General features: G+C 30.5%; 1 protein-coding gene across 2 annotated transcripts; it reads right to left on the bottom strand.

Annotated features, from left to right (window-relative positions):
- Positions 1-4,812: 4,812 nt before the first annotated feature.
- LOC133287987 (solanesyl diphosphate synthase 3, chloroplastic/mitochondrial-like) lies at positions 4,813-14,114 on the bottom strand. Of its 2 annotated transcripts, none has more exons than XM_061485687.1 (12): positions 13,808-14,114; positions 12,438-12,527; positions 11,967-12,047; positions 11,770-11,841; positions 10,763-10,897; positions 9,182-9,268; positions 8,979-9,050; positions 8,791-8,876; positions 8,364-8,496; positions 8,009-8,098; positions 6,196-6,294; positions 4,813-5,356 (listed from the first exon to the last, which is right to left on the bottom strand). In XM_061485687.1, exons 1-12 carry the CDS (start codon positions 13,952-13,954, stop codon positions 5,177-5,179), a joined length of 1,272 nt encoding a protein of 423 aa, XP_061341671.1. In that variant the 5' UTR covers positions 13,955-14,114; the 3' UTR covers positions 4,813-5,176. The 2 variants fall into 2 exon arrangements, with proteins under 2 accessions (XP_061341671.1, XP_061341678.1); XM_061485694.1 differs by having other exon boundaries at positions 8,797-8,876.
- Between the last annotated feature and the right edge of the window lie 1,315 nt (positions 14,115-15,429).

Below are 15,429 nucleotides of genomic sequence, written 5' to 3'. Positions count from 1 at the left end.
GTTAAGTATAATTTTAGAAAAACTCTTATTATAAAAAAATTGTAATGAATAAAAAAAAAAAACTAAAAGCAACCAAGATAAGCCTTTTTTTAAGATATATGCTAAATTTATGTTAACCAATTTTACATTTTATTCTAATAATTCATTTTAATAAAAAATTATTTTATCTTTCACCTTCAAATTCTTTAGAACAGTTTTACATAGAATATAGAATAACTTTTACCTTTATTTTTTAAGTTTTTTTTTGCTTAGAAGTATATTTTAGTTTAAAAAAAGTACCAAATAGGCTCTTAGTATGAGTTAATTAATGATCTTATGAAATTCATATAAATCCTTCGTGTATCTCATTTAATCTTTTAAAAAGGCTAATTTAATATAAATTTTGTAAATTTAAAGACCAACTCATACACACATACATATTTAAAACTACATTTAGATTAAAAAAATTAAAAATTAAATTACCCATTTATTTATATTTTTGTAAACATCTAGATTTGAACTAATAAACAATACCTGAGGACTTAATGTTGATTAAGAAATCGAATCTCAATCAGATATGACTCATGTGTTCAAGAAAATTGTCTTAAGGGATCAAATATAGGATATGTTTTAAATTTGATTAATTGTCAAGTTTTTGTTTTTAAAGGATTGATTTAATTTTAATTATTTCCATATTATTAGGCTAACTGATTTTGAATGATTTGTGATTGTCTGTAAAATGATATTTTGGACACTATTTTAAAGTAATTAAATTTTTTATTATTTTAACAATTATAATTAAGATTGATTATTTTTCTTTATATATTCATAATTCTCGTTTGACCTTCTCTTTTTGTATTTTCGGGAACAGATTTTATTATTATTATCTTTTGGGTGATGAGATTTATTTTGAACGTATATAAGTTATCTACGTTGGCTCCCAAAATAATGTCATTTTGCATTGAAAAATTAAAAAACTATAATGAAAAAAATTATTATAACTCTGAAATAAATTAAAATTAATATACCTTAATTTCTGCTTTAAAATAACGTCATTTTGGACTCAATATAGATAAATTATATATTGTAGAAAAAGCAAACTCTACTAATTAATAATCAAATAAACTCTTAATATTTTAAAAGTCTCTTGCCCATTGTAATTAAATTTATTTATCACTTAAGCCACCACCCATGTAGACTGTAGTTTCGGTTTCTTTTCACCTTTGATATATGGGTTTTATAAGAGTTATGTTGTAAGAAAAATGAGTGTGTAATGTTATAGAGATTCGTTTTGCGTGTCTTAATTTTTTTTTTTTTTTTGGCTTTAAAAAGTGTGGACTCCACAAAATATTGTGTGTGTAAAAAAATTTTGATGTCATGTGACATGATAGATGCAAATCCCTTGATATATACAAAAAAATAGAATACATTGCGCATCAAATTTTCATTGTAACACAAGGTATGTATCACTCTCCTCATCATGCAATAAAAAGTAGAATCTAATATGAATAAAAAAGTTTAGAGTAAACACCATTTTTGGTCCCTGACAATATCTACGAAATCCTTTTTAGTCCCTGGCAATAAAAAAGGACCAAATTGGTCCCTCACAGTGTGTAAAAAGGGTCACGTTAGTGACGGAGGAGTTGACATAAGGACTAACGTGGCTCTTTTTTCATAATTTTAGGGACCAATTTGGTCCTTTTTCATTGCCAGGGACTAAAAAGAATTTCGTAAATATTGTCAGGGACCAAAAAAGATGTTTACTCAAAAGTTTATTACATATTTACAGCATTGCTTATATTATATCCAAGGAAGACTAAGAGTATTAATTTATGTAATAGAAAATTTTGAAATAAGATTATATTTGAGATCAATTATTTTAATAATTTAGTTGATTTATAAATAAATTTTTTTTTTAAGATAAGAAATAAGAATTGATCTGATTTGAAAATCCTTTCTTATTTTCATTTCCACAAAAAGAAATCCTATTAAACTTGGTTGGATTTTAGTGTCTTTGGTTTGATTTTAGCTTTAATTATTGAAATTAACATTTTCTCCTTTTTACCAGTCAAGTCATTAAATTTATTACACCCAAAGGTAATAGAGTAAATTAATGACAAAACTGATTGAATTCATTCAATTTAAACGTCTTTTTTTTATTGAGTTTTGTATCTCTCTCCAAGCAATGTTGGTCTCGACTAGAGGTGTAAATAAAGTAGGCTATACTAGGCTTTGGCTTAAATAGACAAGGCCTATGTAAAAGCATTAGATCTGGCCTGGCCTGTTAATCTGTGTATGTCCCAAATTACAAGTCTGGCCTAACCTATATTTAAAATATAAAAAATCTCGACCTAGGCCTGTTAGCCTGTTTAAGCCTATTAAACATTCAACAATTAAAAGAATAACTAAAAGAATGTTACTTTATTACTCAAAATTATTAAAATAATAATGTTATTTATTTTATTAAAATAAATAATATAATACAGGCCGGCCTTTAGGCTTATAGGCCCGACGTGTACAAAAAAAGCCTATGGCCTGTTTTCTAAATAGGTTTTTTAAAAGCCTAGGCCTGTCCTATTTTACTATTTATAATAAGTCAAGTCTGGCTTAATATAGGTCAGGCCGTAGGCCCCTATAGGTCGGCCTAGCCCATTTACACCCCTATTCTTTATATGCAGGAAAACTTGTAAGTGCTTGCTTGGCATATTTTATTTTTGATTTTTTTTAAAGTAGAAGTTTGACCAAATATATTTTTATAAAAATTCTTATTATTAAAAGAGTTTCTTTTTTCTAACGAAAAAAGAAGTTAAAAGCTAAGAGCTTATTTGACACTTTTTTTTAAATTAAAAGCTACTTTTAAGCTAAAATTAAAAAAAAACTTTAAAAAATAGCTACAAATTATTTGATGATTATATAAAAAAATTAATTTAAAAGTTATTCATTAAATAAGCACAAATAAAAAAAAAAGCTTATACCACTTAGAGTCTGTTTGGATTTTTTTTTAAGGCAAAAACTACTTTTAAGTTAAAACTATAAATAAAGTTACAAATTGTTTGATAATTATATATTTTTTTTGCTTAAAAGTTGTTCATTTTAAAAAAAAAAACACACATTTAAAAAGAAACTGATACAACTTAAAAAACTCCTCCTTATATGTATTTTACAGTTTTATCCTTATTATAATTTATATTTATAAATTTTATCATATTCTAATAATTCATCATAATAATCAATTATTCTATCTTTCCTCTTTAAAACTATCTAAACAATTTTATATAATCACCAAATAATTTTTAACTTTATTTTTTAAATATTTTTTTTTACTTTAATTTAAAAATAACTTTTAATTAAAAAAATACCAAATACGCTCTAAATTTGAAAATTCATATATTAAGCTTAAGCTAAGGGATTGTGTACCAGCCGAATTCGTATCCAGTTGCACATCAAGGAACACAAGGCCCAACGTAGCCCTGGTACTAACCAAAAATGATATGTGCATACAACCAAACCAGGGACGTTTAGCAGAGGAGAATTTTTTTTTTATTCGAAAATCTCAATTTTTAAAAATATAATTTTTACAGTTTTTTATAATATCTGAAAATTTAAAATTTAAAAAAATTTAATTTACCGAAAATCCCAAAAAAATCTAGCGTACCAAACGTCTCGGAGCTTGGCAAAATAGATCAAATCACGGTGGATCAGGTAATAAACTCGGCAATATATTTTAATTAACGGTTATAAATTTTTTATTTTTAAGGTGGACTCCTAACTTGAGAGGAGTCAAATTCGTATAGATATCACCATTTAAGCCAGTACCTTCACTTATTTCTCGTTGTAGCTAGATTGAAGTCTGTCTGAACAATAATCAGATCTTAGTCTAATCAATAAGCTTACGTCAACAAGTTTCAAATAAGAAAAATAATTTCTAAATCAAATAAAATAAAATAAAAATAAATTTTCAGAACTATAGTCAGTTTAAACACAACCAAAATTTAAAATCACTCTCCCAGACAAACCTGAGAACTTTTTTTTTTTTTTAATTATGTACTCTTATCGCAGCAAAATTATTTTGGAAATTCAACTAATTAAAAAATAATGATAAATTAAAAAAATGCTTCAAAGTTTAAATCACGGAAAAATGATTTTTTTTTTCTTTTTATGATTTTGTTATGCTTAGGATTGGTTTATGGCTTAAATTCACACTCAAGGTTAGAGTATTCATAACACCGGAGGTGATAGACTGATAGTGCTTGTTTGTCCTTGAATTATCTATTCATACCTACTTGAAATGAAAATGGGAAAAGCTAAATGAAAGGGGAAACAGGTATGCTGGATACAAAAGGCTTAGTAATTTGCCAATGAAACATCTTTAAGGGTTGCTATATAACAAAGACACAAGTTACACTTTAAAAATATAATTGGTGGTATTAATACTGCTTACTAAATTTATAAAGAATTGATTAATTATTAGTTAATTTCAACATTTTAAAATAAATAACCAATCCACCTAGTAATTAATTAACAAATTTTTTTCAGAACAACCTAATTGAAATTAACCATTTATTTATTGACTTAACTACTTCTACTCCACATTAATTATTTATATTTTACGTGATTAAATGGAATTGAGTTTTGATTGATTATTATACATTTTTTTAACAAAAATTTAAGGTAAAAAATCAATCTTCTTAAGGAGAAACCACCAATTTCTGATAATAATCTATTTAGTTATTATACTGTAACGGAAGAACGTATGTAAGTAAAAATTGTATATTAGATACTACCACAAAATAACGTTTAATTTGACCTACCAAAAGTGATATACTCCTTCGTATTATTCAAAATTTTGCTGCAGTCTTCCCCTCGTAGGAAAAATGACAGAATTTGCAGAATGTCAGTAGAATAACAAAGATTTTTGTATTTTCCTATCAAAGATATTCCACGAGTGATGACGAGGAAGAGAAAAAATGGGCATTAGCAGAACTTACACTGAGAGTCATCATTGACACAAATGAACCCAGAGAGATAGAGGGTAAGAGTGAAGGTGAAATAATAAATCTAAAAAAATAATTAAGAAGAAAATGAATAACGAAATTAATACTAGGAACAACTTATTTCCCCTCATCTTCGGGGAAAAATTGCAGAAAATTTGAAAAATGACAACAGAACTATCGTTAATTTTACTAAGCATTCCTTTTCATTTTGTTCTTGTAATGACTCTCTGAGTAAGATCCACTAGGGCTCTCCTCGATATTTTTACCTCCTCGTCATCACTCTCGGGTAAGGAATCAATTGCTGCTGCTGCAAGGTTAGCATGCTTTATGGCTAGCTCCCTTGTCCTGTGTATACCTCTGCTCTTTCCAAGATACTCCAGAGCCTACATTTGTAAATATATCAACACATAAATATTGTTTTACCAAAAAAAAAAAGAATAAATATATAAATATGTAATCTCTGTAATAAGCTTGTATGATAAAAATGCGTGTTTAATTCAAAGGACTGATCATAAGGCTATTAGGTCACCCATGGTTTGTTGATGCCCCATAATAAGATCCTCAATTTGATCACAACATCTAAAAGGTTTAGTTATTAATACAAGACCAGAGATATACTTCAAAATCCCTTTTACACATAAGCACCTCGTGGTAAAAGCAGGCACATAAACAATAAATTACACATCATTGTCCAACAAAAGATCAATCAAGCATATAATACTTGTGACACTGGTGTTTCAGTTTCAGTAAACGACATCTCTAACTATAAATCAAATCAAAATTCGCTACATATTGCATAACCAAGATAATAATTAGTGTTGCAGGTACATAACCTATGTAATTCAATAAGCAACAGACCATTCAAATATTTCAAAAGAAAACAAACCATTTGTGTGTGAGTGAAAAAAAGAAAGGCATCAATTGATGAGAACAAACCAATTTTTTTTATGAACCGGGTCGAGTCACCGGTTGAACCGGTCGGGTCGCACCGGTTCCATTACATGGCTGATCCAATATAAAAACCGGACCGGTTACATAATCGGTTCACCGATTTCCGGTCGGTCCGATTTTTATAACATTGTTTTCACCTATCAGCTCAGACTTTTAGGAAATTGCTTCTTGACAAGTAGATTCACCAATGCCATACGTATATTTCAGGGTAGTTATTACGCTTGTTTAGTGGGAGAATATACATGTAGCCAAGCACATCATATTAACTTACAAGATCAACATTCTCAGGGTTGTCAAGGCCCTCGTCAATAACTGCACGCAACTGAGGAAACTCCTCCATCGCAAACAATATTGGAGCTGTTACAATTCCCTGCAATAATTTTTTGGACCAGCAATAGGTCTCATACAAACTTAGTATCAAAGAAAGACACAAACCAAGTCATAGGAAGCAAGAAAATTTAATAAAATTGTAAACACAGCAAACAGTTAAATGATGAAACTACAGATAAACCCTTATCACAAAACTAAAGTAAGGCCAAGAATAAAAGTAAAAGGTAAGTACAGATGGACATCCAGACACTTATGAAAAATAAAGGCAAAGCAAAATGCACATAAAAACAAAAATAAGTTTTTTTTTTTTTTTTAATGAAATTGACCCCAAAAAAGTTCAGCATAGAGATTAATATCAATGCACAAACAACATTATAAATTATGTTAAAAACATGGTTAAGAAAAAGCAAGATAAATTACATAAACCCAATCAATGATGTGGTTAACCAACCTTTCAGTCTTGGTCTTTTGGAAAACTCCCGAGTTCAATTTTAGAGTGTAGATGCCAACAGTTTGACACAAGTGACACTTAATGCTATCTACTATTTATCACCATTCATAAATCTAATTATGAAAGAGATAAACATTTGATAATATAGATGAGAGTTTGATGCAAAAGAAAATTAGAAGCCATACAGGCTACTGCTGTCACAGCTAATCTTATTTTCTATCCTTTCCATCCTAGGTTGCATAACACTGTATGTAAGAGTCTGTTTGGTGTGATATATAAGACTTGATAGTATAAGCTTATACTATATGTTATGACATTTTCAGTTGTTTGGTGTGACCATCGTATAGTATAAGCTTATACAACGGAACCCTTTAATACATCAAAATGATGTATAACTTAATCAGGCCTAAGGAGGTGAGATTAGGCTTGATAAGGGGTTGATGTATTAATATTGCTTACAAGTACAATTTTCAAGAACTAATATATCATTTCCATATTAATATATTAAAATAATTTTTTTTAATATATTAATTTTTAAAATATTGGAGAATATTATCTTATACAATACCATACCAAACTCTGGATAGTATTAAAATTTAATCAGGTCTTATACAATCAGGTCTTATACTATCAAGTATTATACTATCAGGCCTTATCCAATACTATGCACCAAACATGCCCTAAAAGTTTGCTTGATGGTCATTAAACCTCATATGTTTGCACGTGATGTGACCAAGAATGGACCTTAGTACTTACTTGGTCTGTTTGTATCTAGCCGATAAAAACACTAGCTGTCAAGGTTTACTAAACCGTGAATTTGGGTTTATATCTTTCAAGTTAGCCAAACATGGAGGGAACCTATCCCTAGATAATTTCCATCAAAAAGCATATATGCAACATGTCAACATGGACAGACATAGGTAGCATTTGACGCGGACAAAATGGAATACAATGGAAGGAAACAGTTCTAGTTCTGTCCTGACTCCTTGGTTCAATCCATTTTAGTAAAACCAAAATGTACTACTTTTCAACCCCATATCCAGTTCTGTTGTCTGTTCTAATTTTTAAAATGAACTAAACATATTTCGTCCCAATCCAAAGAGTCTACCAAACACTACCATAGTATTCACGCAATGCAGCTACACAAATGAAGAATCGTGGTTCTCATGGCAAATATATATCCCACGTTTGACTAAATTGACCATCAACGATTTATAGACTTTCATCAAAATATTTTGAAATATATTGAAAATTAAAACTCAAGACTGGTGAAATTGAGAATCAGAAGAAATTATGAAATTACATGGCGAATATCTGATAAAGAACCCTTTCCAAGGGAAGCTGACGTGCCTGTGAAATCAAGCACATCATCTATCAATTGAAAGGCCAATCCCTGCAAAAAGAAAAAAAAAAAAAAAAAGAGAGAGAGAATAGCGTTCAATTATGTCATCTAGAAAAAATCACAAATAGGTACATATGTAACAAGCACAGATAGGTAGAAAGATATCAACTAAAATGTTTCCAGATGAAATGGAGGACACATCTTGAAGGCTTACTTTCATTACTTCTCTTTGTGCAAAGAATCTCAGTTTTATGTATGCTATTTACAACAGAATCGCAACACACACTCAAAAGGGAAAATCTAAGAATATACAAACCAGATTTTTTCCATAGTCAAAAGCAAGCATTGCAACATCTGCTGTATGGCCCGCAAGGATGGCAATTGCCTTGCAACTATTTGAAATCAATGATGCGGTCTTGTAGTATGTCTTTTGCATATAATATTCCATACTGAAAATATAAACAATTGTTAGAAATCACACATACCTGTAAGTGCCTATTATGTCTATTTGGATTCAATGCTTTGTTAAGACTTACCTAAAATTATGTGTTTGTGCAAGAGAAAAAGAAATGAACTTCCATAATTAATTAACTACTAATTATATAGTGACAGAATAAACCGGGGATTTCCGTAAAGAAAAGAAACCATAAATCACTTATACTGATACAAATTATGTAATATAAAGATTAACTTTCTATTTACACTAAACATAGATGCGTACTTGACACAAACACAATGCATACCTACACCTTTGATCCGATGAAGTAGTCATTTGCATGGTCTCCCCTGTTACAAGGTGCTCTACAACTGTTGCCAACAATGATACAACCTACAGAGATACAGTCTTTAGGAAAATAAAATGTTTTAAGTACATAATTATTTCATTATCTTTAGAATTTTATATATACAAAATATCACCCTTTTACCTTACCTCTGTGTTTTTCAAAGAAGCCAGAGCAACACAAGCTCTAGAAAGCAAAAAATCTCCAGCCAACACTGCCAACTGCATCAAAAGTTATACAGAATATAGAAAAACAACCACCTCAGGTAAGATACGCCCACTACAAAATATCATTGAAAAATTATGAACAAATGGCAAATAATATGCAGGAAAAACAAACTTTATATACATACCTTATTGCCCATTACGAAATTTAATGAACCAACACCACGTCTGGTTTCTGCATCATCCAAAACATCATCGTGAAGAAGGCTAGCCACCTGTAGCAAAATTATGACCCCATTAGTTTGATAAAGTTATTTTTTCCCATTTTCTGGTCAGGTGGGGCTCAAGATGGAAAGAAGCATAAGACTGAGTAAAAGTGTGCACAAAAAAAGGTACTTCAATATTAATGGGTACTGTCCCAGTAAAGTTTCTGAAGTCTTTAGGGAATAAAGGAAAAGCAATGAACAGATCTAGTGATGCTCCTGAACCATTCTAAGGGACAAATATATTTTTATTTTTATTTTTTTTTATCCAAGCCGGCTTAATCCAATTCGAGCATTACCGGACCCATATTCGACTAGACACTCTCAACACCATTTTCTCCATTCCCAGGACAAATTATATTGAAGCGGTACAAAGATTTCCCTCATCCCTATCTTCACTAGTCACGATTTAATAAGGAGTGTTTTTTGTATTGCTTGGTCCAAATGCATGAGATTTGAAATCGTTTGTTCCTGTTAAGGGTAAGAGGCAGCTAGTCATGTCATGCACAATTTCAATGTGAACTTGATTGTGGCCTAAACAATGCATAACCAGATCACATCAGCCCAACAACCAATCTTAGATTGACAGAACGAACAGTTCAGAGAATATGATAAGATCGCAGTTATTTTTTCTCATATGCAATCTCTTACTGTCACAGTCATCTTCCTTTTTTTTTTTTCTCACATGACTAAACCTAAAGCATAACTAATGGTCTCCTCAGGGACTAACGGCAAACTTGCACCTCTTAATCTAATTGGTAGATAGTAATATAACAAAACTGAAGCAAAAAAGTAGTAAGATGTCTACAGATCAGTCTCTGCTTCAGAAGAATCTTTGTCATTGAGTCAGCAGGGAAACTCAGACTTGCTTCACAAAATCATCTTCCAAATTCCGAGTGTTAGGCATAGCAGCAACTAAGTAGATAAAAGAAATTTATTTAATTGAGAAAATGTTTTATTAGAGGGAAAAGAAGAAACTAAAACAAAGGGGCTAAAAAGTACAACATAGTCGTCTGATCTCTCAACCTGACATCAATGGATATTCCCTTAAAACAACCATGAACAGAGAGCATCAGAAAGAGACCATAAAAACAAACCTATCTTTCTTCAGACTTATAAAAAGTAGAAGCCCTTTCTTCCAACTCTAACTAAGATCTAATGAACATTGTAAGTTCTGATTCTTCATACAATCACATGCCAAAGGAAACATAGATAAAAAACTGAATATCAAGCAAGTCTATGATTGAATGACACTGGGTCATGGTACAAGCAAGGAAGGGTTCACAAAAGGAACCAATAGAATCAAGTAAACAAGAAAACAGTAACATTTATGAGTCATTGATGACATGGCTTGAAAAGAAAAAACAAAATCAAACTACATTGACAAAAGCGTGGTAGGTGGCGGAAACAAAATAAAAATTAATTTGTATTTATTCTTCTTAATATAATCAACAGTATAATCAAAGCACTATTTACTAAATAAAGGAAATTTTCTAAAGGACTGACATGGATCATCTCGGTTATTTCAGCTATGCATTGCTGTCTTGAGCGTAGATCAGTTGATAAAGTACCTCCTAGGTCGTCAGGAAGAGGTGGTTTGGGTATTGGTAAATTTAATGCTGTTGACATTAACAATAAAACCTGCATAAATAACCATCCATTAACCCACATCCTGTATATGAAAGCATCAAGACATCAAAGTATGCTCACAAATTATACATTTTATCACTAAAACTATAAAATTTAATTGCCACTATAAAGTGACGAAGAAAGAATAAGTGAATAACCAATGAATAAAAACTAAATATACAGGGAGCGCAAATAGCCCGGGGGTTATGGGTGCATAATAGGGCTCAAATTTCACTGATGAAATACTTAAGTTATCTTCGAAAAAAGTTTGAGGTTTATTTTATAGGTCAAACATCGGCACCAGACAAATAAGAGAAGAATGACAAAACACATAGAACATATCTTGACAAAATACAGACATTTTGAACAAAAGAAAAGGTTTGGAACAATATGAAAATGGCAACAATACTTCAACATAGTGCTGCAAAATGTACTTTCAACATTCAAGTAAATAAGTAAATCTAAATAGCATGGCAGGAAGGCATCTTGGTCCTATAAATACTAAAACAAGAAAAAAATATTTGGAATTGTAACTATAGTTAAATAAACCCTTGTCCATGACATAATCTGAACTAAAAGGATTCCCCTGTGTTTCACTTTTTTACAATCTAATTGTATGTGCCAATTATCATATTTCAGAGAATTGGGTAAACATGAGCATGTAAGATAATAGAAAAGCTTGTTAATGTGTCTGAGTATGAACATGTTAACCTCTATTTGAAATTAGTAAATTCAAAGGCAGATAAATGGTCAATAAATTCATAATTTGTCCAAGCATAAATTTAATAGTAAAGTTCCTCCCACGATGTCAATTCATACTGAAGTAAACATTTCTGGAAAAGAGAGCAATAACAATATCAGCTTACGATTAAGAATATTCTTACTGTGGGACGAAATCTTTTTCCTTCAACCCCCAGTTTGAAGAAGTATTCAGCACCTGATGCAAGCTTAGGAACCTGCCATATAATAACAATTTTTTTACTAGGAATTAGACCTGACTTCTACACAGCAAATAAATCTGAAATTTTTTATTGCATCCAAGCATATATGCATTAGAAGAAAATAAAGAACAGTCTGATACCTCAGCAACTACCATTGCTCGCAATTTGTTAGCAACAAGCGATAGTTCATCAGCAACCAGTGAAAAAGGATCAAGTTCATCCTGGAAACGGTATATGTATCTCAAAAGAAGATTAGAAATGAGTAAATAATAAAGCAATGTAAAATTGCAGATGAGAACCTTCTCAATTAAATCCTTAATATTTTTTAATATGAGTAAATTATCTGTACTAGTCCAAAAAGTTCAAGTTGCTCCTAAGGACGTTTATGATTATGAAAACCGTAATGTAATATAGAGAAATGTATAAATGGTGCAGTTGAAAATCTGAAATTATATTCTTAAATTTTGTTTTGCAACTTATATGTAAAGAAAATGAAACATGATAAAGCTTTAAACATACAGTCATACCGAAAAAAGAAATAACAAATCATGCGAGAAGTGGGATTAAGAACTGTATACAGAAGAAAGAGGAGAAATAACAAAGAAACTAACCTCAGAAATGGAGCTGCTTTGATGATGGATTTGATATCTACCACTGTGCAATGCTGGCAGACCCTTTAATAAAATTAAACTTCTCGTAACCTGCATCTCGCCATGTAAAAGTAGAACTCAATGGCGCAAATAATTTTTTGTAGATAAAAATAATTTATGAGATAAATCTTTTGTTTGGGCAATGGTACTTAATAAGATTAATACTAACAAATCATGATTAGTTGTATTTTAACTTATTTTGGTCTAATAAAAAAAAATTCTATCCAAAAACAGAAGGAAAAAAAAAAATCTCCTCAACCAAACTAATAGAAAAACGAACTAATAAAAAAACCCTCCCCATGGAACCCTACTTGCGAGGGTAGGGTGAGGAAAATGAACTAACAACAGAAATAAACATATCAACAATTAAACCATTAATATAATAGAGTTCTCCAGTCCCTCTGTAAATCTACCAAAGAGATTCCAATAAGAAAACCATTAGCTGAGCATAAATCCTCGTCACTCATAAATGCTAAACAAGCACAAAACTTTGTTATTTAAATAAAGTTTTCCAGGACAAGCATGGGTCAGCAATCACAAAAACAGCTTAAATGCAAACGCATATCAAAATGATAAGAAGCTCTGTAGTAGGGGGCGTATGCAATAGAAAAAGCGTGTACCTCATAACCTTATATAGTTATATGACCATTTTGCCAGTCAGATATCAACACTCAACAGTATCTATTTGTCAAAGCAAATTCATGGCCAAATATATTATTACGGCATTTACTCATTGTTCTGTACTTCATAATTTATTCTTCCTGTTATGAAGATCTAAAATATACACATTGGACTTAATATAGTTTGAGTCAGTTATTCATTCTTTACATCACGATCGTTTTCCTTGACTTCATAATTTAAAGAAGAACAAGAAAGATGTTCCGGCCTAACCCTCCACTAAACCCTGGTTCCTGTAGCACTATTTCATACAACAGCATCAACAATCATCTATTTATAAGTCCTCGATAGTCAACGTTGAATTGCCACTGGTCAATTTTTAATTAAAGGAAAAACCACAAGTAACCAAGACCGGAAGTCATTACTAAAACTTCGAAGTTAGAACAAAACATGGGTTCCATTACTTTTTAACTCCAAACATTTGGGAAGCATTATAATTATGCTTAATGATCATCTCATCCTCCTTTAGGGAATCAAGTCAGATAATAGAATCTAGAAAGCAATGATTCATTGATCCCAAATGAGACATTACTGAAATCGTTCCAATTAGGAGAAAATGCGAGGGTTAAATGGAACAAACTACGAGAATTTAGATCTGTGTATATATTAAGTCATGAAAACTGAACTAGAAGCTGTGAGGAGACAACTAATACCTTTGCAGTAGAGCCTCTAGGTGACTGATAATTATGCGATGAAAGAAATTGGTGATTCTGGTCCCGAATGGACGGAAAAAAAGGAAATCCGTTCAAGCTGCATCTGAGATTTCTCGAAATCCGAGAAAGTCCCCGACAAAACAGCATCGTAATCGACGAAAACAAGGTTCGGAAAGATGGCGAAGGAGGAGTAGAGTCAGAAGCGATCAAAAGAGAAAATACAACCGACAACCGCCCTTGCTATTGAAGCGAGGCCACCATATAAGAATCCATGTAGTGACGACGGTGAAGCGAGGCCACATAACATTTGGTTTCAATTTTCTCTTCCCAGTACAAATTACAATACAATTTATTTAATATTTAATATTTCTTAAGGAGTTTGTTAAGAGTGGGAAATCTCGTGTCAAAATTGCTAATATGTGAACGTACTCGGTAAGTGAGTGAACCGGCTTCATTATGGCAAAGGGTTTGAAAAAAAATAAAAAATAATTTGTTTACCGTTATGTTACCACTGTTGAGGGGGATAACAAAAATATATAGAAGTCTATTGTAGGTATAGAATAGAGAGATTATACACAGCCATAATATTATGTTTGTAAGTGATTGAGTGGCATGATAATTTTGTATTATTAATTATTATATAAGATTAAAAAAAATAGAATATCATATAATATGTATTAATGACGAATGTAATAACACAAAATTTATTACACTTTTTTGTATAATAATATGTTATTTTGTATAAAATAGAGAGCTGAACAAATGAAGGGATATGGGTAAATGATTTTTTTTATTGTGAACAGAATTGTATATCTTTTTTTTTTAGACATATATAACTTAATTTAATAGATAAAAAAAAATCGGAGATTTTTATTATCTTTTTGTTGAATATTTACATTACGTTAAACATCAAACAAAATATGTATTTTGTAGTATTCGACTATTCCCAATTAACAGACCCTCGAGAAGAAGGTAAAGAAGTTGGATTTGGTTTCTCTCGTGTGATATTGTAGGAATCATAATCATAAAAGGTGGATCAATAATATTAAAATAAGTAGTTACGAAATTATAAGTGTTGATTTACCTTTGTATGGTTATGATCTATGTAGCACCGATACTGACATGGGACACGTAACACGATACGACACGACACTCCGAAACGTTAATTTTAAAAAATATTAGATTTCGACACGTTAGGACACGTTTTAATATTAAATAATATTTTTAATTTATGTAGTGTATATTATATTTAATATTAATAATTTAACAAAAAAATAAAACTAAACTTATAATATTCATTAATTTTGCAAAGAAATATAAGATATCCCAAATATTTATATTAAACTCAATAAAATGATAATCGAAATTCAACCAATCTAATAGTTGAAACTAAAAATTCAACGCAACACAGCCTTTGAATCTTTTTTTTGAATTTCTATAACAGTGTTAGAGTGTCGGGGAGTGTCGGACACGACACGTCAGAATTTTTGAAGTGTCGGTGCTTCATAGGTTATGATCTTCCATATGACCATATTATGTTTTTTTTCACGTGAGAGAATCCATTTCCAAAGAAATTTATCGTGTAAGGAGAGAAGAAAAAAGATTAAATAAATTACGAAATT

This window comes from Gastrolobium bilobum, unplaced genomic scaffold (genome assembly GCF_033153095.1).
Source record: "Gastrolobium bilobum isolate Gb01-03AN ecotype WA unplaced genomic scaffold, APGP_CSIRO_Gbil_v1 utg2810, whole genome shotgun sequence".
In the NCBI taxonomy this organism is placed as follows: domain Eukaryota; kingdom Viridiplantae; phylum Streptophyta; class Magnoliopsida; order Fabales; family Fabaceae; genus Gastrolobium; species Gastrolobium bilobum.
Note: the sequence above shows the minus strand (reverse complement) of the source record. Positions and strands in the feature narration are given on the sequence as shown.

Bases quoted from the DNA above. Each gene is read 5' to 3' on its own strand.
- LOC133287987 (XM_061485687.1), bottom strand. From the start codon at position 13,954: ATGCTGTTTTGTCGGGGACTTTCTCGGATTTCGAGAAATCTCAGATGC. The intron at 11,842-11,966 runs GTATCAGACTGT...ATTATATGGCAG, and splicing joins GAGCAATGGTAGTTGCTGAG to GTTCCTAAGCTTGCATCAGG. The intron at 9,269-10,762 runs GTCAGTCCTTTA...ATTTTGCTACAG, and splicing joins AAATAACCGAGATGATCCAT to GTGGCTAGCCTTCTTCACGA.